The sequence below is a fragment of the Cimex lectularius genome, unplaced genomic scaffold (assembly GCF_000648675.2).
Source record: "Cimex lectularius strain Harlan isolate CLEC.00 unplaced genomic scaffold, Clec_2.1 scaffold318, whole genome shotgun sequence".
In the NCBI taxonomy this organism is placed as follows: domain Eukaryota; kingdom Metazoa; phylum Arthropoda; class Insecta; order Hemiptera; family Cimicidae; genus Cimex; species Cimex lectularius.
The window spans coordinates 33721-60983 of NW_019392890.1; the positions used below are offsets into that span (position 1 = coordinate 33721).

Here is a 27263-nt window from a genome sequence, read left to right on the forward strand (position 1 = left end):
GTGCATGTGCTTTTTTTAGTAGCAATGCTCTGTCAGGAGAGGAACTTCGGTATCCCTCCTTGAGACCTCTCCCAACCCTTTGATGCAGAGGGGGGGGTATCCAGGCACAACATAATTCTGTAGCCTTGGGTGCGTGGCAACCACTCTAAAGCACAAGCTGGATTAGGTCGGCCTCCGGATCGGCAGCGGACGCCTGGTGCTTTATCAGAGGCACACGAGGGTTAGGGAACCAGATCCTTTCTGTATAGACGGGGGAGGGTGCATAACCATCTGTACTACGGTATAGCAGAAAATGTTCAAGTCCAACCCTGTTACATGGCTACGGACTTGTAGTGGGTTAGTGGCGATGCTCCTGCCGAGAACTTGGTGTGAACCTATTGCTCTGAGGTACCGTTCGCGGGGGGTACTTCCGGGAGCAATGTTCTTCTAGGGGGTGGTTAGAAATTCCACTTTAAATAAAACCACAACCGGAGAGGATCCGGAAGTTCTTACGCTGGAGGAGCCCCAATACTTTGGAAGATAGAGCCGCCTTCTCTTTCTAAGGAGCCGGCGGGACGACCCAGGCTGATGCATTTCTCCCATCTTAGGTTACCCTTTGCCGTGCGCCACACGGTCTTGTGCTTAATGCAGCCCCATCCACTCTGAATTGACAAGCGGAGGGTGAGGTCCGTCTCTTCGGGGCGGCTTCTACCCAAACGCTTGGGCTGTAACACCCATCCGGACGTGAACGGAGGTGCGTCATCCCTCATCTAAAAACGTTACGTACGGACGTTAAAGATCCTTATTTCCTTTTAAGGGGTCTGAGTAAATACGAGAAGCATTCCCCTGTCAGGAGTCCAACCAGAATCCTGGTTCTGTTGTGGTTACCCCCAGTAATTCCTTTGTAAATCTTGCAGATAACCCGTCTATGAATTTCTTAGCGTGCCTCATGCCAATTGTTCCACATCGTGGCTTATTAAGTTTTCATTTTTGGGTGTGTCCATTTTTTGAAGCATGATAGTGCTCCACGATAGTGTTCAGGAGAATTAATATTAGTACCTTTTTGGCCAATATGTCCTTTGTCATAGCATCTATGCCCCGAATGCCCAGGGACCCATGCCAGGATCAGGTCATTTGTGTCGCTGACATCTGCCAGTGCTTTCATACAATTCCAAACGCCTTTTGTCTTTACCTCCCATGAGGCTAAGGGCTTAAGTGCCCCCTAACCATTCTTCATCTTCTTGCAATAAACTTATTATTTCTCTGGCGCAGTCTTGAGATTACAGTGTCCAATCGAAGATTTTACGACTAATTGTTTTTCCCCTTCTTATGAGAACCATAGCATACTTATCATACGACGATTGAAAAGAATATCTTCGGCAGTAGACCTCTTGAATGATTAATATCATATTATTAATCCAGAGCTGCTGCCAATGGGTATCTTTCTCTATAACGCATGGAATGTCCAGATTGCAAATTGAAATCCAATCTGTTGGCCGTACATAATATAATTATAGTTTTTAATGAAAATAAAAGAACTAAAAATATATATAAATGTGATCAATTAAAATTTCATCTAGTAAGTTATTAGTATCATTATAAGTAAAATAAATTTTTGATCACTTGAAGCTTTTTTTTTTTAAATAAACGAATCGATCGCTTCAAAAGACCTTAACAATTTTTAAAAATATATCCATAAATAGGTTTCACCTCGGAATTAATCCAATGTTACAAAATTGCGTTTGAATAGATCGTGAATCGAACTCGACAAAAAGGGTCAATCGTAATAAAAGCATACCGCCCAGAAGGTCAGAACATTGGAGCTAAGCAGAAAGCCATCAACTTTAACCCGGCGCGAACAATAGAAGAATAATCCGAGGAATTTTCTCTGCATTGTGCCTCCCAACTCAATTTTATTGCATTATCCCCCTTCCCATCAAGGATAAAGCATATTTGGAATAAATATATATATTTATATTTATATAAAGTGGAAGGTTTATGGCGGATGTTTGGGCTCAGGTCAAGTGGACTTTGCCCTCTTATCCTGTACTTGCTACGATCCTAAATCCCGTCCCCTCAGTTCTCGTCTCGATCTCGAACGATCAACATCTTTCGTTAAAACCTGTAATGTGCTTACCCGACCATAGTTTTAGAAAACCCTTCCTTTCATACCACTAAGATACCCTCCTCGCATCCAAAATTCGAAATTTTTCCCTTATTTTTATTAATTTCCAACTCTACACACCTTTCTACAATTTTCCGTTTACAATCCACTCTGCATCATTCCCAACTGGTGCCCCAACTTCATGAGGCGGCCTGAGGATCTCCTCGGTTATTCCAACATACAGTTCACAAAAGCCAAGTAAGTCTTCCTTTCTTTTCTTTCTTCCTAACCCCCAAATTTCATTTTGGTTTTATTTTATTTTCCCCCAAACATATTGGTCATCTGAGGATAGGACTCATTCCAGTTATTTTTCGTTTATTTTTTGAATCGCGCACTTTTCCCTGTACGAACAGGTACCCCTTTGCATAAATCGTCATACCTCTAGTTTCTTTACATCCTACGTCACTCACCATCCTGCGAACCTCCTGGAGTTGGAATCGTTGAACATTACAAACGGAAGAGGGAAAATATTTTTTCCTCTTTTCAAAAAATATTTGACAGCTCGAAGAACTCATGGAAGCGCAGCTTTCGTGCTTCGAGCCTCAATACCAAAAATTTATCAGTATTGAGAAAAAGAAGGCGAAATAATGAAGCTAAGTAGCCTGGGCTCCAAGGAATCTGATAGCCTTCTTACCACTGCCGTCCAGGAGGCTTTCGACGAGTTGTTCTACGCCGTCCCAGTAAAGTACCAATCCCTTTTAAAAATGAAAAATGTTGATACTAAACCACAGATAACCAACACAAACCCCTTTGACTCCAGTTTGCATTGCCTCCCTAAACCTTCCATCCGTAGATTGAAGAATGGGACAATGTGCATATTATTGTTTTTACTGACGACTTCGTGCATGTATTGTATTGTACGTAATTGTATTGAATATTCTCATTTTTTTATACAAAATATAATTGAACCAATGCAGTTCTATATCATCCGTAAATCAGACCTGAAATATTCAGTCTAATCAAAGTCAGTGTCACGAGCGGGATTCGAACCCACGACCTTCGGCTAGATACGCCCCTGCTCTACCACTTGAGCTATCGTGAACTAGATCCTCTCGGACACTAACTCCCATCTCAACCCCACCTTTCGAATTGTCCCTCCTTTTTGCCATTTTTCAGATGTCGTGTAATCTATTTGATTCTCGGCGACAAATGAAATGGCCACGGAGAGCTTTAGTGAAGATATACTTCTTTTAACTTATTAAATTCACTAATTTTCGTGGTCCGATTGACCAACAAAATCTTTCAACTAATTAAGATTTTTAGTTGACATAAAAACGTCAGTGTCACGAGCGGTGTCATCAAACTAGTGAATTTAATAAGTTAAAATGAAGTATATCTTCGCTAAAGCTCTCCGTGGCCATTTCATCTGTCATCGAGAATCTAATAGATTACACGACATTTCAAAAATGGCAAAAACGAGGGAAAATTCAAAAGGTGAGGTTGAGATGGGAAGTTAGTGTCCGAGAGGATCGAAGTCACGATAGCTCAAGTGGTTGAGTAGCCGAAGGTCGTGGGTTCGAATCCCACTCGTGCCATTGACTTTTTTTCTCAACTAAAAACCTTATATAATCGAATGATTTAATTGGTCAAGCAGACCACGAAAAATAGTGAATTCAGTCTAATGTTATAAAAATGGGCCGAGTCGGCAACGGGAGACCAATATGATAACGATTTTGTCCGTACCTCCAAAGGCAAAACTGCCTGCCCCATTTGCGGTTCTCGACCGGAATTTGACGGTGTTCCAACCTGAATTCCGCCGGAAACTCAACGTTTATTATTATAGGTCGCTCGCTGAGTGAGGAGAGGAGTTATATAGTTATATCGAAGACAATGACCACAATGTCCTAAACGACCCGCGCCGGATGATTTATGTTCAGGGGATGCACTTGGGTATCGAATGGAATCTGGAATTTATCGACCCAACTGGAAAATCTATTTCTCAAACTCTGTTTGGAAACATGATTAAATATGATATTTAATCATAAAGGTTGGCTATTTCTCTGCTTTAAATGTTTTTTTAAATTATTTGGGCTGGTATAACATGTGCGGACCAAATAATGGCAAACAAACGCATTAATCAAGGATACTTCGCTTGTGCTATAGCAAATCTGAAAGAGGTTATACTGACAAAAATTCTCATAAAATCAAAGCATTATCGTTTAAAAATATCTGAAGCAAAATATACCATGAACGCTACATCCAACCAGAATTAAAACATAGTCCAATAACATGTGAAGACAGAATTGAGCAAATTCTAACTAATTCAATCATGATTAAGAATTATGATTGAAGTTTAATCATGATTGAATTAGTCATGAGTAAATTAATCATTATAAGATTTAGTCATGATTAATTCAATCATGTGGTATGACTAAATCATAAAATGATTAATTTACTCATGCCTAATTCAATCATTATTAAATTTCAATCAAAATTCTTAATCATGATTGAATTAGTTAGATTTTGCCCAACTCTGTTTGGGGATTACTCCACTCACCGAAACATTTGTGACGCGTTACTATAATGTGGCAAGGAAAGAAGGAGATTTTAAATCAATATGCCCTTTTCTCTTTCATAAAAGCATTAAAGAGAATCTGGGCAACATAAGCTCTGTTACAAACAGCAGGGACGGCAAAATATGTATCGACATCACGGGAAAATGAGTGTATTGTATGGATGTATTTTGTGTATAAATGTATTTATCTGTATGAATGTAGTGTTTGTAAATAGAAGTGTAAATAGAATATTGACTTAGCTTGGGGCTGAAATGACCCAGATGTCGGAAGCCCCAGTAAAAAAAAAAAAAAAAAAAAAACTTGTCCATTTCTTTTTGTCAACTTTTAAGTTCAGATTTTGTGTTTATGTTCACACAGGGAATTCTTTTATTATTACTATTCAATTAATTAAGGTTCTTAAGTTGAGATAAAAAAGTCAATGTTACAAGCGGGATTCGCACCCACGACCTTCGGCTTGATACGCCGCTACTCTACCACTTGAGCTATCGTGACTTCGAGCTCAAGTGGTAGAGTAGCGGCGTATCAAGCCGAAGGTCGTGGGTGCGAATCCCGCTCGTGACACTGACTTTTTTATCTCAACTTAAAAACCTTAATTAATTTATTGTTATTCATTGGTCAAGCGGACCTCGAAAATTAGTGAATTATTACTATTTTTTCTCTATAATTCTTATTATTACTACTATTAGTTTGATTTTTTGCAATTTGTATTAGAGTTCGCTTGTGATTTATTTCAATATATTTTACATCAAATAGTCGTTATTTCAAGGGCGAGATTTGTAAAAATGTCTGTGACCTTATAGTTATTCTTAGAAGAACCTAGTCTCAGAAAAAATATTTTTTCGCTTATATTCTCTGGCTTTCTTTCTCATACTCTCTCTCTCTCTCTCTATCTCTGTCCCTCTCTCTCTCTCTCTCTCTCGGTCTCTGTCTTTTTTTCTCTCCCTCTGTCTGTCTTTTTCTCTGTCTGCCTGTCTCCCTCTCGTTATCGGTCTGTCTGTCTGTCTGTCTGTCTGTCTCTCACTCTCACTCTCACCCTCTCTCTCTCGCTCTATCTGTCTTTCTCTCTGTCTGTCTCTCTCTCTCCTTATTGGTATGTCTGTCTGTCTGTCTCTATCACTCTCTCTCTCACTCTCTGTCTGTTTGTCTGTCTATCTATCTCGTCGTTATCATCATCGTATTGCTAAACTAAAATTTGTCGCATGATCATCCAGATGTGCTTTGGTTCTATCAAACGCAATTCAGCCTTCCCAAAAGCATCACATACTATTCAGATGTTTTCAATAAAAACAATCCAAACAAAATAACAACGCAGAATATGGCAAATGGCTCAGATCTGCGAAAATAAGCAGGCCATGATGTTTTACGCCATAAACTAGAATGTACCGAGTGATCTAAATTGAACCGGCAAAAACCAACCGACAAAGATGTATTTGGATAGTCAATGTCCTGTGCATTAATGGAAAAAAATCGAATCGGTTGAACTAAGAATCTTGGAAATGTCCAAAAATCCTAATTGTCCGAATATAGTGCTTAGGGAATTCTATATCCTCGCTTCATAGAACCCTCATCTTTTAGAAAGCTTAACAACCTCTACATTCGTGGTTTTAATATTTTATGGCCGTTGTATTAAAATAAAATCAACTATGAATAAAGCACTGCAATGTCTGAATTTTTCATCGCGAGTATCTAGGCTGACTAAATAATCTAAAAATTGGCACATATGCATAAATATAATTCATATTAAATACCACATCGTGAATCTTTTAATAATGACAACGAATTAAGTTTACAGAAAACTTGCTGAATATATAAATTGAAAACTGCAAATATAAATTATATGACTATCACTATTTTATCACCAAATTTGACCTTTTTTCAAACTTGGGCACCATCGTGATCATGGTTTTAATTACATTTTCTTTATCGTGACAACGTTTCGATCTTTTGAGATCATCTTCAGTGCTCAAAGTGTTTGTCTTCTGTGTAATTGTGCCATTCTTGCGCGTCGTGTTGAGAGTGCCCTTGAAGACAAACACTTCGAGCCCTGAAGATGATCTCGATAAAGTTCGAAACGTTGGCACGATAAATATAATGTTTTTCTGAAACCTTCATCACACCAAACCGCATCTCACGATTTCTGAATAATTATCGAGTAACGGTCACTAATCACCACACGTTTTAATTAAAAGTTTACTGGAACAATTGCACTACCTACGTGACATTATATATTTTATAAAATATATAAAGAAGGACCCATTTCACAATAATAAAGAAGAAATTCTTTACATGAAAGCCCCTTTTCCAATTCTTTATTGTTATATAATTATTAATGTTTCACTACGAAATAATGACAAACAAAACATGAATTTCCTTATTATTTACTTGACTGTATTAATACAAATAAATACTTTATTTGTAATACATTTTACAAAAATAACTTCTTTTGTACAATGATTACGAATATCTACTAATATAGTGATTTGTTTAAAAAGAGAATTCTGTAACAGAAAGCTATTTAAAAGATACTTTCTCTGATGTACTAATTGTTCTGTGCTTACAAACTTCAACGGAATACGTTTATACAAAGTATCTCTTGTTTTGATAAAAGCTAACTAAGTCGGCTTCCAGGAAATTTTAATTAAACTGAAAGTTCACAAGTGGATTTTGTGTTCGATAATGGCTGTTTTCACATGTTTTCCAAAAATCTTATTCAATAAACTTCAAATGACATATTTGCGTTTTAGCAGAAAATAGTGGATAATAGAAAATTAGGATATTTGTTGTGCTGTGTGAATGAAAATTTTTCCAAAAAGTTGTTCGCTGGTCTAGCACTACAAAGAGATCACACAAAAAAATAGAAAAACTGCAACGAAAGACTACGGATGTATGATCAACGATTTCAATGAAACCATTTAGTGATCCTGCGTTTTTACTTATTAAGCAAATGTCAGAGAGTTCTTGCAATGGACCCAGGCAGCCGAGAAAAAAAATATTTCAACTTTTTTTTTACGTGTTGTTCTTATGTATCGGTTCAATTTTTTTAAATTATGAAAAGAAAATAATAAGAAGAATCGTATTAACACGAAATTAAATATGTAAAATGTCCAGTGTACAGTTCTGTAATTGGTTTTTTTGTGTTTTTACACAATTGTTATGTTATATTTCGTCTAAGTTTAATTGAAAATGACTGCTTTATAAATGTTTTTAGCATTGAAGAAAAAATCAGCATGAATGATGTCTGCTGAAAGGTTTTACTTGTATCTCCAAGTGTGTATGACTAATGATTGTATTAAATTTTTTCGGCGAAAATGAAAGGAGCTACAATTTGTTGGTATTTATTATGATTTTTACAAATGCGATTTTTAGTCGGAACAAGCAAATGAGACAGCATGCATATTAACATTCTAGCATATTGCACATGAAATTCACCCAGCGGCGACTCTTCCTCAACTTGAGTCCATCTTTCAAGTATGTTGGCCATAACCGCGCATTTTACAGGAAGGTTGGGAGAATAAATCTGTCGATTGAAGTGGGGCTTTAAATTTTTGTATCGAGATTTAATAATGTCAATGAAAATGGGATTTCGAGGTGATTGTAGATTGTAAGGCTTGAAATGTTGAAATGACAGTTTATTCTTTTTTATTGGATGTTGGAGGAATTGGATTTTTCGTTGAACCATAAACTCCGTTTTCAGAAGGATCTTGAGGATGATGAGATTGTTAGTAAGAAGCAAATTAGATTTATGGTGAAGTAATCTAATCAGTAATTTCTACGTCGGTTAGTTTCCTGTCTTTTCGCGCGTAAAATCTGACGTTGGAATGGGTTTTTCCATTGAAGTCAGTAGGTCAAGTAGATTTTCCGAGGGTAGAGATGATGTGGGTAGGCTTGGATTTGTGGTTTTCTTATCCATTCTGGCCAGATCAAGATGTGATAAAATTTAAATGAAGCTAGGTGTCATAATTAGCCAATGGAGGATCAGGATTAAATGACAGGATGATTGTCTCGTCAGCATAAGAGCATGTACTATTGTTAGGGAAAACAGGAATGTCGGTTGCATATTGTGAACAGTAAGGGCGCTATGATGCTGCTCTTGGGGTCTATAGGATGAAAAGGCAGCCCCTTAGTCGGGTAGCAGTACCGGTCTGTCAAGTACGATTTTATTATTAAAAGGTAAGTGAGACGAAGTAAGTCCTTTAAATTAAAAAGCAGACCAGATTGCCATACCCAATCGAACGTTTGAACCATTGAGAATGACACCACAGCAATACTAGTTTTGCTGAAGAGATTAAGACAATATGTCTACAAATCGATGCACTTTTATAGAGGAGAGAAACGTGCTGAAAGCGAACTTGTGGAGAGATAGGTTATTAGTAACTTCATCTATTGATATAAATCTTTTTTGGAGAAGCTTTTCAAGGTTTTTGCCTAGAATAGGATGTGGACTAACGGGGTGGTAGGAATTTGGATTTTGGGTATGATTGTTGGGTTAGCGGATCATTTTAATTACGGAATAGTTCCAATAAATTGTAAAGTGTGATAGATTTATAGATGTACGTCAGAAAAGCCGAAGGTGCCCCTACACACTGTATACAAAATCACACTAATAAATACATTCATTCCTACATACATTGTTCGCACTCATACTGTTTGGTAGATGGAGTATCTCACCTCCATCTACCTGTTCACTACAATAAACTAATAATAAAAGGTGGGGTTGAGATGGGAAGTTAGTTAGCTCAAGTGGTAGAGCAGAGGAGTATCTAGCCGAAAATCGTGGGTTCGAATCCCGCTCGTGATACTGACTTTTTTATCTCAACTAAAAACCATAATTAATTGAAATATATTCATTGGTCAAGCGGACCACGAAACCAGTGAATTTAATAAGTTTAAATGAAGTATATCTTCACTAAAGCTCTCCGTGGCCATTTCATTTGTCATAATAGACTACACGACATTTCAAAAATGGCGAAAAGGAGAGAAAATACAAAAGGTGGGGTTGAGATGGGAAGTTATTGTCCGAGTGGTCGAAGTCAAGATAGCTCGAGTGGTACAGCAGCGGTGTATCTTGCCGAAGGTCGTGGGTTCGAATCCGGCTCGTGACACTTTTTTTTATCTCAACTAAAAACTTTAATTAATTGAAATATATTAATTGGTCATGTGGACCACAATACGATTGTATACAGTAAACTAATCTAATTTGGGGGCGATGGGGTATTTTAAAAGTTTTCCGCCGTAGATCCACGCATGCAACATAGGAGATGGAAGCCCCTCCCCATTCACACTAATAAATACATTTACTCATACAAGACAAAGAAACACAAAACACATATTTTGAAGGCTGTATACAATAAAAAATTCCCAATTCACCTAGAAGAAATTTCTTTGTTAATTTTTGAAATATGGTGGTCGTAATTAGGTTATATCCTAGGGCCTTTTGGGTGATAATTTTTTTTAATATGCCTTTAAGGAAGTAAAACCTTGGGAAGTACCGTAATCTGGAAGGGTGAGGATTTTTGAGGGTCTAAATCTGCTCTATAGGTTGGTATCCGTACTCTGGATGGGAAAATTATTCCTCAGACAGGTGGTCAGCAAAGAGGAATGCTTTTCGTCTATTTTGTCCCAGGATTGATTCATATATCGGGGTAGTCGGTCCCAATTCTCACCTTAAACCATGTGTGCCCCATTCCACTAAATAATTCCGTAATATGCAGAAATAAGGCTGAGCAATATTGTTTGTGTTTTAGATTCGAGAATGTCGAATACTGTGGAGCAATTCTTGACAGTAGATTAAATAAATAAAATTATTGTTATTTTATTTTTAGAGCTAAAACAGTGTAGTAAATGTTATAGTTATCTGCTATTTGTTTAAATCCTCACAAAATAATGGTTTTTGCTCTTTTTAGCTCCTAAAATTCAATGTGATTTCCATTCTGTAAATTTGTTATTTTCATTTTATACATGTCATGTGAGGCTTTTAATTATGACTTTTAATTGAATGGAACAGTGATTTGCAGTATTTTCATCTCCTTGTCGCTAGATTTATATCGGTGGGGTCTGAATCGATTCCATCGACAGGGGCCCTTATCGACAGTCTGGCAAACAACGTCTGATTTGCTGGCTCCGATTACTCCCTTTTTCTCCGCCGACAAAACAGCAATTCTTCCGACCACATATTTATAAATAATATAACATTGAGTTAAACGTATATAACATATGTTTATACACAAGACTGGGGTTGAAGAGAACAAAAGCTCGCCCCCTCTCTAAACCAATTGTTCCCTGGAGTTAACAACACGTGACAACCACTTCCAGAGCAAGGTCGAAAACATTAGATATTAAATGAGCAAGTACACACGACAAAAAAATATAAAAAAATTGGATAAATCATTGCTTTTTGATAAATAAACAACAAATGTAAGAAACTACAATTCTTAATGACACTTGGAGTTCCATAAGTTATGAGTACTGGTACATCGTTTCTTCTTTCGATATTTTTCGACTCTATCTACTAATATTTTTCTAGTTAGTATGACCTAAAATATATCATTAAAATCGGTCAATCCACTACTGAGCCTTTACTTGTTGGAACTAGAAATTTATCTATCTATATAACTATTGTTAATATTTCGACGAAATAGTTTACAGAGATGTCGTTTATCGTTCCAAAATTGGCAAAGGACGAGGGGGAGATGGTAGATGGTAGACTTAAGATGTTAAACGTCCAAATTCCACTTTTGATTAAAGTTAGAGGCTTCGAGGCAATACCAGCGGCCAGACTTTCACCCAAGCTTTCGGGATCGCAATAACTCGCTTATGTTGTTCGATATTGATTTCACCACGAAATCCATCTCAAAAAAACATGTTTCTAATTCGATCATGCACACAAACCTATTCACATTTGTGAACGGTCTTATGAAAATGATATTTCTGTAATCTCTTCTATTTAGTTACGATTAAACATGGAATATCTAGGAAACATTATTTAAAACCGTGTCAGGAATTAAAAGAACTCATTATTTTAAAGTCTTACAAATAATTACAGTGTGAAGAGTTTGGATTAATGTTTAATCAAAAAAATTCGTTTGTATTATTGTTAATTAGCTAGATGATAATTACCTTCAGTGAGTTTAAATGTCTTTAAACCGAGATGACCCGGTTGAACGGCGCCTTTATCAAGAAACGTTAGAGTTTGGTTTGTGAAGTTAGTCGCAATATCTACACAAAGGGGAACTGGGTCAGCAAAGAGGGACAAAACTGACCCAGAAGAGATTTAACAGAGAAAGTGACCACCATTCAGCCCACGGCTCCCCTGCATTGCAAATCGCTAGATGAAAACACGAGTGGCCATTCATGGCAAAAACCCATTTTGAGCCCCTGCTCTCCTTTTGCGAAGGGCGGCGGTGTATTAATTGAAAGTTATCCCCTAGAGAAGGCCAACGTTATACGCCTGGGATTCTGTATAAAGGCGTTCGCTGGAAGGAGTCGTCTTGATTTCTTACAACGGCCTTTTCTGAATAGATTTACGGCTACTCTACATAATCCTTGTTTCCAGAAAGTTTAAATTGAATGCATGAGAACTTCTTTAGAAGCAAGAATGCCCAACTTTAAACGGGATCTAACAGCCCAAATTGATAGTTGATCAGACTGGAAATAAAACGGTATTAAATATGAGTAAATTATAGCAATTGAAAGACATGAAGATACTATGCCCAATTAGAATCTAAACCTGGGTATATGCGTATCTACTCTCTCTCTCTCTCTCTCTCTCTCTCTCTCTCTCTCTCTCTCTCTAATTCATATACGTGTATCTTACGTACCTTTTTCCATATCCCAACGTATACGCCAAGATTGTCTTATGTTAAACCATTGTAACTCTTTGGTCTTGCAGAAGTGTCGCTTTCGGCGCCGTGCGATTGTACCTATTATAAATAATACAGGGTCACCCAATCACTCACTCTTTCTCAAATACTCACTTTGGAATTAATTAAATGATAATTAATGACTGCCTGTTTGCCCGACCCTTTATGTCTCGCTCTCTCTCAGGCTCTCTTTCTCTTTTTCAATTGCTCTTTCTGAATCTCTAGTATTCATTTTCTCTCTCTATCGCTCTCTATCTTTCTCATTCATTCACTCTCTCTCTCACTCTCTCTCTCTCTCGCTCTCTCTCTCCCTATCTATCTATCTATCTATCTATCTATCTTTTTCATTCATCATTCATTCACTGTCGATCTATCTATCTCTGTCACATATTTTATCTCGCTTTATCTTTCTCATTCTTTCTTAAACTTTCCCTGTTTTTCTCTCATACAATGATTCACTCTCACTTTCACTCTCTCATTCCCTCTCTCTCTCTCTCTCTCTCTCTCTCTCTCTCTCTCTCCCTCCCTCCCTCTCTCTATTTTTGTCATCACCCTCTCTCGCTCTTTGATTCTTTCTTTCGATGGATCTCTCGTACATTCTTTCTCTCACACACCTCGCTCTCTCTCTCTTTCTCTCTCAAGCTATTTTTCTTTCTCTATTTTTCCGCTCTCTTTCTCTCTCTCCCTCTCGCGTGCACACTCTTTCTCCCTCTCGCTAATTCATTTTCTCTAAGTGTATCTTACGTACCTTTTCCATATCGCAACGTATACGCCAAGATTGTGTTGTGTGATGTAAATTTATATTAAACCATTATAACTCTTTGGTCTTGCAGAAGTGTCGCTTTCGGCGCCGTGCGATTGTACCTATTATAAATAATACAGGGTCACCCATTCACTCAATCTTTAACAAATACTCACTTTGGAATTATTTAAATAATAATTTATGACTGCTTGTTTGCCCGAATCTTTATGTCTCGCTCTCTCACACACTTTCTCTTTCTCTTTTTCAACTGCACGTTCTGAATCTCTCGTATTGTTTTTCTCTGTCTGTCGCTCTCTATCTTTCTCATTCACTCATTCACTGTCGATCTATCTATCTCTGTCACATATTTTATCTGGCTTTATCTCTCTCATTCTTTCCCTAACTTTCCCTGTTTTTCTGTCATACAATGATTCACTCTCACTTTCACTCTCTCTCACTCCCTCTCTTTTCCACTCTATTTTTTGTCATCACCCTCTCTCGCTCTCTGATTCTTTCTTTCGATGGATCTCTCGTACATTCTTTCTCTCATACACCTCTCTCTCAAGCTATTTTTCTCTCTCTATTTTTTCCGCTCTCTTTCTCTTTCTCACTCTCTCTCTCTCTCTCTCACCCTCTATCCCTCTCCATTTTTTGTCATCACCCTCTCTCGCTCTCGGATTCTTTCTTTCGATGGATCTCTCGTACATTCTTTCTCTCATACATCTCTCTCTCTCTCTTTCTCAAGCTATTTTTCTCTCTCCATTTTTTCCGCTCTCTCTCTCTCTCTCTCTCTCTCTCTCTCTCCCTCTCGCGTGCACACTCTCTTTCCTTTTCGCTAATTCATTTTTTCTATGTGTATTTTAGGTACCTTTTCCATATCCCAACGTATACGCCAAGATTGTGTTGTGTAATGTTTATTTATGTTAAACCATTATAACTGTTTGGCCTTGCAGAAGTGTCGCTTTCGGCGCCGTACGATTCTCTCTCTCTCACTCTCTCTCTCTCTCTCACTCTCTCTCTCTCTCTCTCTCTCTCTCTCTCTCTCTCTCTCTCTCTCCCTCTCACTCGCACTCCCTCACCCTCTCTCGCTCTCTCCCTCTTAAATCATAGTTAGCTCATAGATGGTGGTGGGATCTGGGTTGAGTGGGTCGTCAAATCACTCATTTCGTGAGACATGGTTGTAGAAGTCCTTCAACCTGATGCTAAAGGGCTCGAAATCCGGATCGTTGCCAAACAACTTACTATAAGCAGGAAGTATCTTTCTAAAAACGATTTCCCATACAGTTTCATCCCTATCCGTTTTTTCACGCATTACGATGAGAGAAGAGATAGACATAACTATACAGCACATTGAACATTGATTATATATAGATCAGATGTAATGACTGCAAAAATAAACGTAAAAATCTTGACTCTTATAATAACATTTTTAATACATAGTTTATTGTATAAAAAAAAGATAACTGTCAGAATATAGCAATATTCAGATATGTAACTTGCATCGTTTCTGTTAAAAACAAACTTCATAAAAAGTAAATGTAAAAAGTACAGTTTCGAAAAAATAGCTTTCGAACTTTCAGAACAAAAGGGGACGTATCGCCGTGGACTTTTCCAAAAAAAAAAGTTCAAACCGATCGAGTTGCAACAGACGATGTCACACAGCATGACCTCGCAACTTTTCCAATTTCCGAAAAACCGAAAGTTCGATATGCTAGCGCATTCAGGCCGGCCGCTTATATTTAATTTCAATTAACTAATGCAACCAGATGGCCTGCGGTTAGTCTAGCCGTACGAGCAATCAACGTAACACTGGTAGTCTTCGATCTGACAGAGGCAATCAATGAAATTGGGTACCAACTTCAAGCACATCGAGCCCCATCTCACGGTCAAAACCTATTTTTGCATATTTTATATTAAGTTTGCAGAGACAATATTTATAATACAATTGTATGTTTTGATTTGTGAGATGCATTGCGACATTTTTCTGTTTTTCTATCACATTGAATTTTTGTTGGTTGATTAGGTTTGTATGATTTTCTTTTTGTCTGGTCCGCGTTTTAAACGTTAATGAACGGTGAAATTCCCATCAACTTTCTTGATCAAATAAAAGAGATCCAACATAGAAAAGTAGCCCACAAAACCAGGTTCAACGTACTGTAAAAACCATTAGATTTCGTGGTCCCATTGACCAAATAACTTATTTTAATTAATTAATCTTTATATAAGGTTTTTAGTTAAGATAAAAAAATCAGTGACACAAGCGGGATTCGAACCCACGATCTTCGGCTAAATACCCCGCTGCTCTACCACTTGAGCTATCGTGACCTCGATCCACTGGGACGCTAACTTCCCATCTCAACCCACCTTTCGAATATTCTCCCCTTTTTGCCATTTCTTTTTTGACTATTTTTATCTCGACCAATACCTTACATAAAGATTAATTAATTGAAATAAGTACTGTTAAGTGATAACAATTACAGATTAGGGACCCTTTCACTCAAGAGGGAATCTCACAACAACCAGGAATATTATTCAATATTCGGTTTATTATTAATTAATTATAATATTTACATATTATATACCACATAATTTTCTATAAGAAGTAATTTTCCTGTTTTGAAATTTTAGGGTTAGTCTCTAGTTGAGCTACGTTGGCTCTTTAAGATCAGAGGTGTCCCTGATTATATTTGACTAGTGCGCCCGTCCTAACACAAGAAAATAAATTATATCCTATGAGTAAACCTAGTTTCAAAGAGAGCAAAGTTCATTTTATAGCTGAACATTTTGTATTGACTCAAGCCACGAGACTGCTGAAATTTTAAAAAATCAATTTACATACTCGACACGTTTGGCACTAACGAAAAGAATTTTTTTCTTAATTTGTTATAAAACGCTTTTGGACCTGGCCTGCTTTACAAATCTACAAATAAATTTCCACTAATTGAATTCTGATCGGAACGATTGAGTTACCCAGTCGAGGCTGAAATATTGCTTTGAACTTAACATTAATCTTAATTTAATCACAATCAGAATATCAGTGTAAATCACTAGATTTCACTCTGTCCAAATAGTACCTAAAGGGTTAGCAGGATTAATGGATTACAATAATCTTTATAACTGCAATAATCAAATTAGCTCGAATCTCTTGTTAATTATAAAAATATACCCATATTTTTAAGAAGAAAGTGAAACGAATAAAGATAGTGTTATTTTCACTTGTTTGACTTTAGTAAGAGAATTCGTAACAATATCATTAGAAATAAGTAATAGAGTCTTACGACATTTGTGAAAGGTTAAAAGCATGGAATACTGCCAAAAGGAAAAAAATCAACCGAACCCTTGACGTAGTACTTGCCCACTTATCAAAATTTATCGGCCCAATGAGAAAATAATACATAAAAGTGGTGCAATAGATTTCATGATTTTTTTTCTTAGGTAGTTTTTTGTGGAAGTGTTTATGGTATATATCACTTATTTTATTAGGAATGCGAGGTTTCGCCAGCCATTAGCTGCAAATAGTCCTATTTTGATTTATTTACTTTTCCTTCATTACGATTGAGTTAACCCGTTGGGGATGAAATATTGCTGCGAACTTAACATTAATCTTAATTTAATTACAATCAGAATATCAGTGTAAATCATTAGATTTTGTTCTGTCCAAACGATACCTAAAAGCTTAGTGGGATTAATAGAATTGAATAATCTTAGTAACTGCAAGAATCTGATTACTTTGAATCCCTTGTTAATTCTAAAAATATATACGTATGTATAAGAAAATAGTAAAAAAAAACAAAGATAGGTTACGGTATTGTCAATTGTTTGATTTTAGCAAACAGAATTTGCGAAAATATCATTAATAAAAATAATAGAGCCGACCACACAAATGGAAAAAAGTGAAAGCTCAGAATACTGCCAAAAGAAAAAATCAATTTGCTATTTGCCCACTTATTAAAATTTATGGGCCGAACGAGACAATAATACGCAGGGGTCCTTTCTAGATAGCTCGGCTCAATTTCTCGGAAACCAATTGTACTATAAAAAAATACGTGTTTAGAGTTTTTCGGTGTGGTTTCAAATGTTTACCTTTTTTGGAGAAAAATTATACAGGGTGCCTCAGTCCATGATCAACTTCAAAATTTCAAATAGGACACTTTAAAGGATTACTTACCGTGAAAGTAATGGTGCAATCGGATTTTAAATTGGTTTGAAAATGACAAAGTTATAGCAAAAACTTTGAAACTCATCTCATTTCGCATTTGTTTTATGGCTATTTATTAATCACATTTCATGTTTGAACTGCCTGCCTTGCGTAAAGATGCAAAGATTTGCTCTTTTTAACCACTTTTCTATAACTATAGGTCTGATGATGACCATCGTAGCCTAGACTGCTTCACCGATGGCTCACTCATTAAGGATAAGGGAAGCGGTGCTGGAATACACATACCTAAATTAGGGATCAGCATCTCCTCTCCTCTTGGTAATAACACCTCGGTCTTTCAGGCAGAGGTCTGGGCCATTAATGTTTGCTGTAGAACACTTATGGATAACAAGATTAAGGGAAAAGATATTAAAATTTTTTCCGACAGTCAGGCCAGTCTAAAATCATTACAAAAAGAACTATCAACATCTAGACTGGTAGAGGAAACCGTTGAACTCATTAATAGGACTATCACCAGGTATGAGAATAGGGTAACCCTCGTATGGATACCTGCTCATAAGGGGCACTATGGCAATGAGGAGGCGGACAGCCTGGCCAAGGAAGGTTCAAATACTGAGTTCGTCGGACCACAACCGGTATTACCCCACTCTTTAAGCACAGCAAAAGAGAGTATAGGTAGCTGGGGCATGAAACAATTCCTTAAGGAATGGAATATGTCCCCAGGATGCAGACAATCGAAGGAGTTTCTGAAGGAAATCAAACCTAAAGAATCGAAATGGCTATTCTCTAACTCTAGGAGGGGAATAAGGAGGCTGATAGGTATCCTAACGGGCCATTGCCCCTTGAGAAGACACCTCTTCATAATGGGTACTCTACCAGACCCCTTCTGCCGCTTCTGCGAAACAAAAGAAGAAACGGCCCGACACTACCTCGCAGAATGCGATAGGTATGCTAGGGAAAGATTTAATACTTTCGAAGGAGAGGACATAACCAAAACACTCCCCAGGATAACATGGTCCACAATCCTGGGGTTTGTGAATAGGTCCAATAGGTTTGTGCAGGACTCGTGAGCCGACCAGGTCCCGGACCTTTTAGGGATGGGGTACGGGCCTACTCAGGCTTTTAACCCCTCGGGTCCTGGTCGCCCGCCCTGTGTAATATATATAACCACTTTTCACCGGTGCTTAGAGTTAGGGGAGATAAATTGACTAGCGTTTTCTATCCTTTGCCACAGTTGTTCAATTGAGGTTGCTGGGTTATGATTGCCAACCCACTGTTTTTTAAATGGCCTCACAGAAAATAATCTAAAAAAAAGTGGAGTTAATCGGGTGACGGAGTAGGCCAACAGATTGGGCATTATGTCCTATCCACCAATCCCGGAAGTGGCGATTCAAATAACCTCTCACCTGCAAAAATTTGTGTTCGGGGCATCCATCAAGCTTAAGAATCATTCTTTGTTTGCGGAGGAACATCATCTAATAGGGTCGGTAAAACCTTCCTCAAAAAATTGAGAACTGAGCACCATTTAAATTATTTTCGTAGAAAAAAGGGTCAATTTAATTTATTTCCCAGAAGTCCACAGCAAACATTGACACTCTGAACTACATAAATTACCGGTTTTTCCCCTGCCCACGTTCGAAAATTCTAATGGTTTAGTATGCCATTAGAGGTGAACTAGGATTCATTTTTCCATAGGATGTGTGAAAAAATGTTTTCTTCAGCCTGCCAAATCGACATTTGTGAAAAGGACTTTAGAAGCCTGTCAGAGTTCGCATCAGTCCCTGAACAAGATGAGATCTAAACATCTTAAAATCGTAAGTCCGGAGTAGATCTGTATTCTTATTTTTTTGAAAAAGCTGAAACCCATCCAACATTTCTGAGGGATGAATTCGAATTTCCTCGAACTTACAGTAAAATATTCAACTCCTCGTCGAAATTAAGCTGCTGGCTTTTTTTCCGACAACTTTTTCATTTTCTAGCCAATTTAAAATCGTACTGAACCATTCTTTTCACCGTAAAACTTCCTTTAATATGATATTTCAGGAGGATAGGGTCGTATTTAAAATTTTGAAGTTGAACTGGGCCTGAGGTACACTGTTTAATTTTTCTCCAAAAAAAGTAAACATTTGAAACTAGGCTAAACAACATTAAACATGTATTTTTTAATAGCGTCATTGGTTCAAGACAAAATTTATTCGGGCCATCTCAAATGGACACGCTGAATACCCGAAGTCCCTGGACAAGATGAGAGCGATACGGCTTAAATTTGTAAGTCCGGAGTAGATCTGTATTTTTATTTTTTTGAAAAACCTAAAACCCTTCCAACATTTCTGAGGGATGAATTCGATATTTCTCGAACTTACAGTAAAATACACTAATTTCGTGGTCCGCTTGACCAATTAATGTATTACAATTAATTAAGGTTTTTAGTTAAGATAAAAAAAGTTAATGGCACGAGCGGGATTGAAAAATGGCAAAAAGGAGGGAAAATTCAAAAGGTGCGGTTGAGATGGGAAGTTGGTGTCCGAGTGGATCGAGGCCACGATAGCTCAAGTGGCAGAGCAGCTGCGTATCAAGCCGAAGATCGTGGGTACGAATCCCGCTCGTGCCATTTCGTGCCATTGACCTTTTTATCTCAACTAAAAACCTTAATTAATTGCTACTGTAAAATATTCAGCTCCTCGTCGATATTACGCTGCCGGATTCTTTGTCTCCCAACTTTGTCATTTTTTGACCAATTCAAAATTGGGTAGCATCATCGTTTTCACCGAAAAATTCGTTTAAAATGATGTGTCAGGATTTATCTGGGTCGTATCAAAATTTTTGAAGTTGAACTGGCCTGAATTACCCTGTTTACTTTTTCTCCAACAAAAGGTAAACATTTGAAACTATACTAAACAATATTAAACACGTATTTTTTATATAGCGCCATTAGGTCAATAGTAATTCAGCAGAGCCATCTAAAAAGGACTCCCTGTATAAAAGGGGTGCAATAAATTTCAAGATTTATTCATAGATAAGTTTTTTTTTAGAGAGTTTATGGCATATATCACTTATTTCACTCTGAATACGAGGTTTCTACAGCCATTAGCTGGTGATAGCAGTATTTGATTTATTTATTTTACCTTCACTTCATTTTTAATTTAAACCATTTCTACCTAGATACATTTCATTTAATTCGGTCAATTTTGACTTAATTTGACTTAACTCTTTTTCTCATACTCTGTTTTATCTTTTGTTAATATTTCTCTAATTTTCATTTACTCTGTTCATGTTTGCTGGACAATTCCTCTAGATATTTCAAGATTATTCGTTACATTCACTAATTTCGTTGTCCGCATGACCAATTAATATATTACAATTATTTAAAGTTTTTAGTTGAGATAAAAAAGTCAATGGCACGAGCGGGATTCGAACCCACGATCTTCGGCTTGATACGCAGGTGCTCTACCACTTGAGCTATCGTGACCTCGATCCACTCGGACACCAACTTCCCATCTCAACCCCATCTTTTGAATTTTCCCTCCTTTTTGCCAACCTAAACCTAAAAACATTAAAAAACCTTAATTAATTGTAGTATATTAATTGGTCAAGCGGACCACGAAAATAGTGAATTTAATGATTTGAAATGAAGTATACTTCACTAAAGCTCTCCGTGGGCATTTCATTTGTCGTCGAAAATCCGAGGTCACGATAGCTCAAGTGGTAGAGCAGTGGCGTATCAAGCCGAAGATCGTGGGTTCGAATCCCGCTCGTGGCATTTACTTTTTTATCTCAACTAAAAACCTTAATTAATTGTATTATTCGTTTCGTTAAACATTATAACTCTTTGGTCTTGCGATAGTGTAGTTCTAAACGAAATGCAATTTGAGGATTTGAAAATATCTAACAATTTTTTTATTTTCAAAATAATGCTCTGTACTTGTACTTAATTTTAGCAATGATACATAGTTTGTTAACTTATTATGACTAAATTAAGTGGATGAAAGATCCACCCCAGTATGTCAAATATGAAATCTGAATGATATTTCGCCTAACACTGACTATTCGAAATCTAACGTAAATCCTTTAAAAAGGCCAGCAGAACATGATGGAATAGGGTATAATAAAGTTTATATTTCTTCTTCTGATTATATTTCAAGTAGAAGGAACACGTTGCTGTCATCTCTGGCTTTAATTAGATATAAATCTCAAGATAATGGCCTATTTATAGTCTTTATAGAAAGTTCTGTTCAAATGATGGTAAAATGCACTGTTGTGAAGTTATGGAAACTTATATTCAATTCGTTCTTGCAGTTCTCGCTTATAAAGCGAAATTTCTAATACATTTGTATCAAGTTTAAAACGCATTAAAATCTAATTAAAAATTCAGGCCGAGTAAATGCGTTTGTTTACTCAAATTTCCTAAAAGAGTGATCTGTCTGCCTTCATCCCTTCCTTATATATTCAAAATGGGTGTAATTAGCCGAGAAGATCCGGAGTTTACGACGTTAAAGATTTTAAGCGTAATTAAATCGTGCGTAATAGTCAAATCAGTAAGTCGGATAACGAAAACTAACACAGAAAATGGCCGTTCGCGTATAAATAACTTAGGCACCTGATTATATTAGACAATAGATACTCAAGTAATACTATGAGCTGTTTCAATTTATGGTACCCTCGCTGAATTTCCTTATCTGCATCCACGTACGTTCTCAGAACCGTCCAATTTAAAATCTAGTCTAATAAACGATTTGACATCCTTTACAAAAACTCTCTTTTTATGATATCCTATAATAAAAATAGTGGGAATAGGATGAGAATCCAATCCATCAATCATGGACAAGGTAGATATGTTTCGAACGGACAAAGTACTTTCAGGCCCAAAGTTCAACCCTTACGTGTATCATCTCGAAGAGGATAAAAATTATTTTGTTAATATTTTTCAAAAAAGTTTAGAAAATATTGAAATTATCACATGATCTGAAGGTATTTTTTTCTCTGAATGTTTCTCTATCTATCTCTCACTCTCACTCTCTCACTTACTCACTCACCCCTTTTACCTATCTTTATATGTCAGGCTCTTTTTAGCTCCCTCCCTTATTCTCTTTTTCTCCATCTATCTACCACACACACTTTCTGTCTCGCTCTTGCTCTCTCTCTCGCCATTTTTCTTCCTTTTCTTAATAATGTAATCTTCCTTTCTCTCTGTATGTAAATGTTTCTCTTTCTTCTCTCTTTCTTGATATCTCCCACTCTCACTCACTCACACATTTCTTTATCTTTATCTTTCAGGCACTTTCTATCTCTCTATTTCACTCTCTTTTGCTCTTTCCTGTATCCTCTTTTTCTCTAACTGTAAATCTCTGTATCTCACTCACACTTTCTGTCTCGTTCTTGCTCTCTCACATTTTCCATCTCTTGCCATTTTTCTTCCTTTTCTTAATAATGTATCATACCTTTCTTTCTGTATGTAAATGTTTCTCTTTGGTCTCTCTCCCTCTCTCTCTCTCTTTCTCTCTCTCTGTCTCTCTCTTGCTTTCTCTCTCACTCTCACTCTCTCACTCACTCACTCAGTCACTCACACTTTTCTCTATCTTTATGTTTTAGGCTCTTTCTATCTCTCTCTCCCTCTCTCTTTCGCTCGTCTGCTTCTCCCTTATTCTTTTTTTCTCTAACACTCTATCTCACTATCTCACCCACAATTTCTGTCTCGCTTTTTCTCTTTCTCTCTCACATTCTCCCTCTCTTGCCATTTTTCATCCGTTTCTTAATAATGTATCATACATTCCTTTCTGTTACTAAATGTTTCTCTTTCTTCTCTCTCTTTTTCTCCTTCTCTGTGTCTCTCTTTCTTGTTTTCTCATCATATTTTTTTATATTTCTCTCTCATTCTCACTTTCTTTATCATTCTCACTCACTTTCACTATTTATTTTTCTCTGTTTTGTCACTCTCTTTCTACCACATTCTCTCCCTCCCTCTATCTCTCAATCTCTCTCCCTATTTATCTGTGTCTCTTTTTCGCTCTATTTCTTTTTCGTCTTATATTTCAGTCAATATGCTTTTATTTTTTCTATATCTCAATGTTACTCTTTTTGTCATTCGCATACTCCTTTTTCTCATTATATTTGTGTACCACTTTCTATCTTTCTGTTTTCTGTCTACTCTTTATATCTTACTCATTGTAATATTAATCTGTATATGTTTCCTGTCGTCTGTATCTCAACGTTATAATTTCTGTGATACTCATTTCTGATTATATTTTCATTCCTCTTTGTATTTCTTCTTATCTCTCCCTTTTAATTCAAGCACTTCATCACTTCTATCAAGAAGGAACTCAATGCTCACTCTTTTCATATTCGCTAACAAAATTTAAATAAAGTCTTTGTACGTACTATAAATTATTCCGTGCTATTTCACGCCTAGATTGGCCCGGTGATCAAAAGATTCGGCTCGTTTCGGAGGAAGGAAGATGAAGATTGAACCGCTGTGTTAGCTGTCATCCCGTTTGATTGAAAGTTTCGATGGGCTTCGAGAGCGCTTAATCCCATTTTTCTACAACTAAGCAGGGTCAATCAATTTCCAGAAATACTATATTCACCGAGAAACACGCAAGATAACACATAAAAATAATAATTTTTTTTTAGTATTTAGACGGAAAGATAGACGACTGTTTTCTAAATATTAATCAAATACTGCATGAATACATCATAAATATTCTCTTTTGGCATTTACAAGAATTCCCGTTACAAGAACATTCCAGAAATGCAAGCAATAAAAAATTGTCCTTTTTATTTCACAAGCAGCATCATTTATCATTTTAAAAACATCAATATTGCAAAAACGCCCGGTGCTATTAAAGAGATGTCGCTCGTCAAGCCGAAAATAAAATTTATTGAACAATTGATTGCAACCCTTTTGAACGAAGGCAACTATTCATCGACAAATAACAGAAAAATCTGTTGCAGTCGGTGAAGTAAACAACGTTTTTTTAGGAAACACCCAGATGGGGCTTAGGAGACAAACAACAATTCACTGTGTCCTAAATTAGTTTTTGCTTGACCTTCCTCTAAGTTTTTAATTTGTATCCACTAATCATTTGGTTTTATCTTGATTAACTCACGGAAAATTTTCTATTTGTTATCCAATTGCAACAGTACATTTAAACAAAATTAGTACAGTGAAATATAAAATTGTGAACAAATTTGTAATCTCGGTTTGAACAGTTTGCCCGTTCAGACTTTTCTTTCCAAATTTTACTTCATTATAAGTGTAAAGAATCATGTTAATGTTTCAAGAAAAACACGTTTTTAAGCTATACCTAGCGTTATTAGGTCTTCCTCAGAGCACTATAAAAGACAAAACAAATTGTTAGTCAAGACATTTTTTTAAATTAATTTATTTGCTACCTATACATAATTGTATACTAGACCAATATGTACAAATGATTAATATAACACACAGCACAACACTAGCACTAATGCCAGCACTAGGTAGAACACTTGATTTGAGGAGCCAGCCATTGTTGGCACTCAGTGTGTATGGTTAGGGGTTAAGGAGGTCTCGAGGCCATCGTCGGTTGAGGCGACGTGGTGTGTTGTCAGGATGGGAATAGGTGGAGAGGGCTCGAGCTAGGTTAATATAGTTAGAAAGGTGGATCCACAGCAAGGTTAGGATAGTGGAAGGAATGGAATTGGACCGGATTAGTTTGTTGACAAAACGAATGTCGAGGTCTTAGTGGATAGTGATGTTAGTGACATAATAAGGTGCTTTGACAATTTGTCTAAGGGCATTCGATTGGAAGGACTCGATGCCCTGGATATTGGATGGCTTGGTAGTACCTCACAGTTCCACTCAGTATGTCCATATTGGTCTTAGTAAAGTCTTATAGTGTTAGTTTTGTCTTAATTGTCAAAGTCGATTTCGGTCTTAGAAGTCTTGGTAGTAGTCCAAGTCTTGTATTAATTTGCTGTTTTTTAAGTCTTGCGTGGGGATTCCACGCCAGTCTGCTATCGAGATATAGTCCCAGGTATTTGACTTGAGTGGAGAATGGTGTCTCTTTGTTGTTGATGTACAATGGAGAGCAAGAATGCTATTTCAGGGTAAAAGTGCACTGAGTCTCGAGACCATCGTCGGTAGAGGCGATGTGTGGGTTGTCAGGATGGGAATGAGTGGAGAGGGCTCGAGCCCGATTAGGATGATTCGAAAGGTTGTTGTGGAAGGTTTGGATCTGAACCGGATTAGTTCGTTGACAAAAGGAATGTTGAGGTCTTTGTAGATAGTGAGATAAGGTGCTTTGACAATTTGTCTAAGGGCTTTCGAGTGGAAGGACTCGGTACCCTGGCTATTGGATGGCTTGGTAGTACCTCATAGTTTCACTCAGTATGTCCATATTGGTCTTAGTAAAGTCTTGTACAGTATTAGCTTTGTCTTAATTATCAAAGTCGATTTCGGTCTTAGAAGTCTCCGTAGTAGTCCAAGTCTTGTATTAAGTTATTGCTTTTTAAGTCCTGTGTGGGGATTCCACGTCAGTCTCCTGTCGAGATATAGTCCCAGGTATTTGACTTGAGTGGAAACTGGTATCTCTTTGTTGTTGATGTACAATGGAGGGCAAGACTGCTTTTTCAGCGTAAAAGTACACTGAGACTCGAGGCCATTGTCGGTTGAGGCTGGTGATTGGAATGGTTCGAAAGGTTGGTTTGGAAGGTTTGGATCTGAACCGGATTAGTTCGTTGACCAAAGGAATATTGAGGCCTTTGTAGATAGTGAGATAAGGTGCTTTGACAATTAGTCTAAGGACTTTCAATCGGAAGTTGTGGATATTGAAAGGCTTGGCAGTACTCACAGTTCCATTCTGTTTATCCATATTGGTCTTAGTAAAGTCTTGTACAGTGTTAGTTTTGTCTTAATTGTAAAAGTCGATTTCGGTCTTAGAAGTCTCCGTATTAAGTTGCTGGGTTTTAAGTCTTGTATGAGGATTCCACGTCAGTTTGCTGTCGAGATATAGTCCCAGGTATTTGACTAGTGTGGAAACTGGAATCTCTTTGTTGTTGATGTACAATGGAGGGCAAGATTGGTTTTTCAGCGTTAAAGTACATTGAGTGCAGCTTTCTTCGTTCAGTCTTGTCCTTCATTTTTACCCCAGTCTCCGATAAGCTCAAGGAGTTCCTTCATGTTGGAAGTAGCTCAGATAGGATTCGAGTTGGAGGATCGGATTGCGGTATGACGGTTCAGGACTTGGTCGGCTCACGTGACCTGCATAAATCTCTTGGACTTGTTCGCAAACCCCATGATTTTGGACCATTTTATCTCGGGGAGGGATTTGGTGATGTCCTCTCCTTCAAAGTTTTAAAATCTGGATCCTATCTCGCTCTGTGAGGTAGTGACTTGCGATTGCAATCTGAGAAGTCGATTTCGGTCTTAGAAGTCTTCCAAGGCTTGTATTAAGTTGTTGTTTTTTATGTCTTGTAGGGATTCCACATCAGTCTGCTGACGAGATGTAGTCCCAGGTGTCTGACTTGATGGAAACTGGTATCTTTTAGTTGTTGATGTACAATGGAGGGCAAGATTGGTTTTTCAGCGAAAAAGTACACTGAGTGCAGTTGTTTTCGTTTAGTCTTGTCCTCCATTTTTACACCAGTCTCCGATAAGCTCAAGGGGTTCCTGGATGTTGGAAGTAGCTCAGACAGGATTCCAGTTGGAGGATCGGATTGCGGTGTCGTCCGCGTAGGTGATGATAATAGTGTCAGGATGTGTTGGTAGGTCAGCAGTATCAATGACATATAGGACAGGACCAAGGATACTACCTTGCGGTATACCTGCCTGTGTCTGTTTGGCTTCTGAGAATTCATCGCCGCACCTCAC

General features: G+C 37.3%; 1 protein-coding gene across 2 annotated transcripts in view; it reads left to right on the top strand.

Moving 5' to 3' along the window:
- Positions 1 to 2021: 2021 nt before the first annotated feature.
- The window catches only part of LOC106669978 (synaptotagmin-7), a 378922-nt gene continuing 353680 nt past the window's right edge, over positions 2022 to 27263 (top strand). The window contains exon 1 of one of the 2 annotated variants that reach the window (XM_014399921.2): positions 2022 to 2341. In XM_014399921.2, the coding sequence (XP_014255407.1) occupies positions 2286 to 2341 (56 nt within the window). In that variant the 5' untranslated portion in view covers positions 2022 to 2285. The remainder of the gene's footprint in view (positions 2342 to 27263) is intronic. The other variant, XM_024229097.1, reaches the window with a different exon arrangement.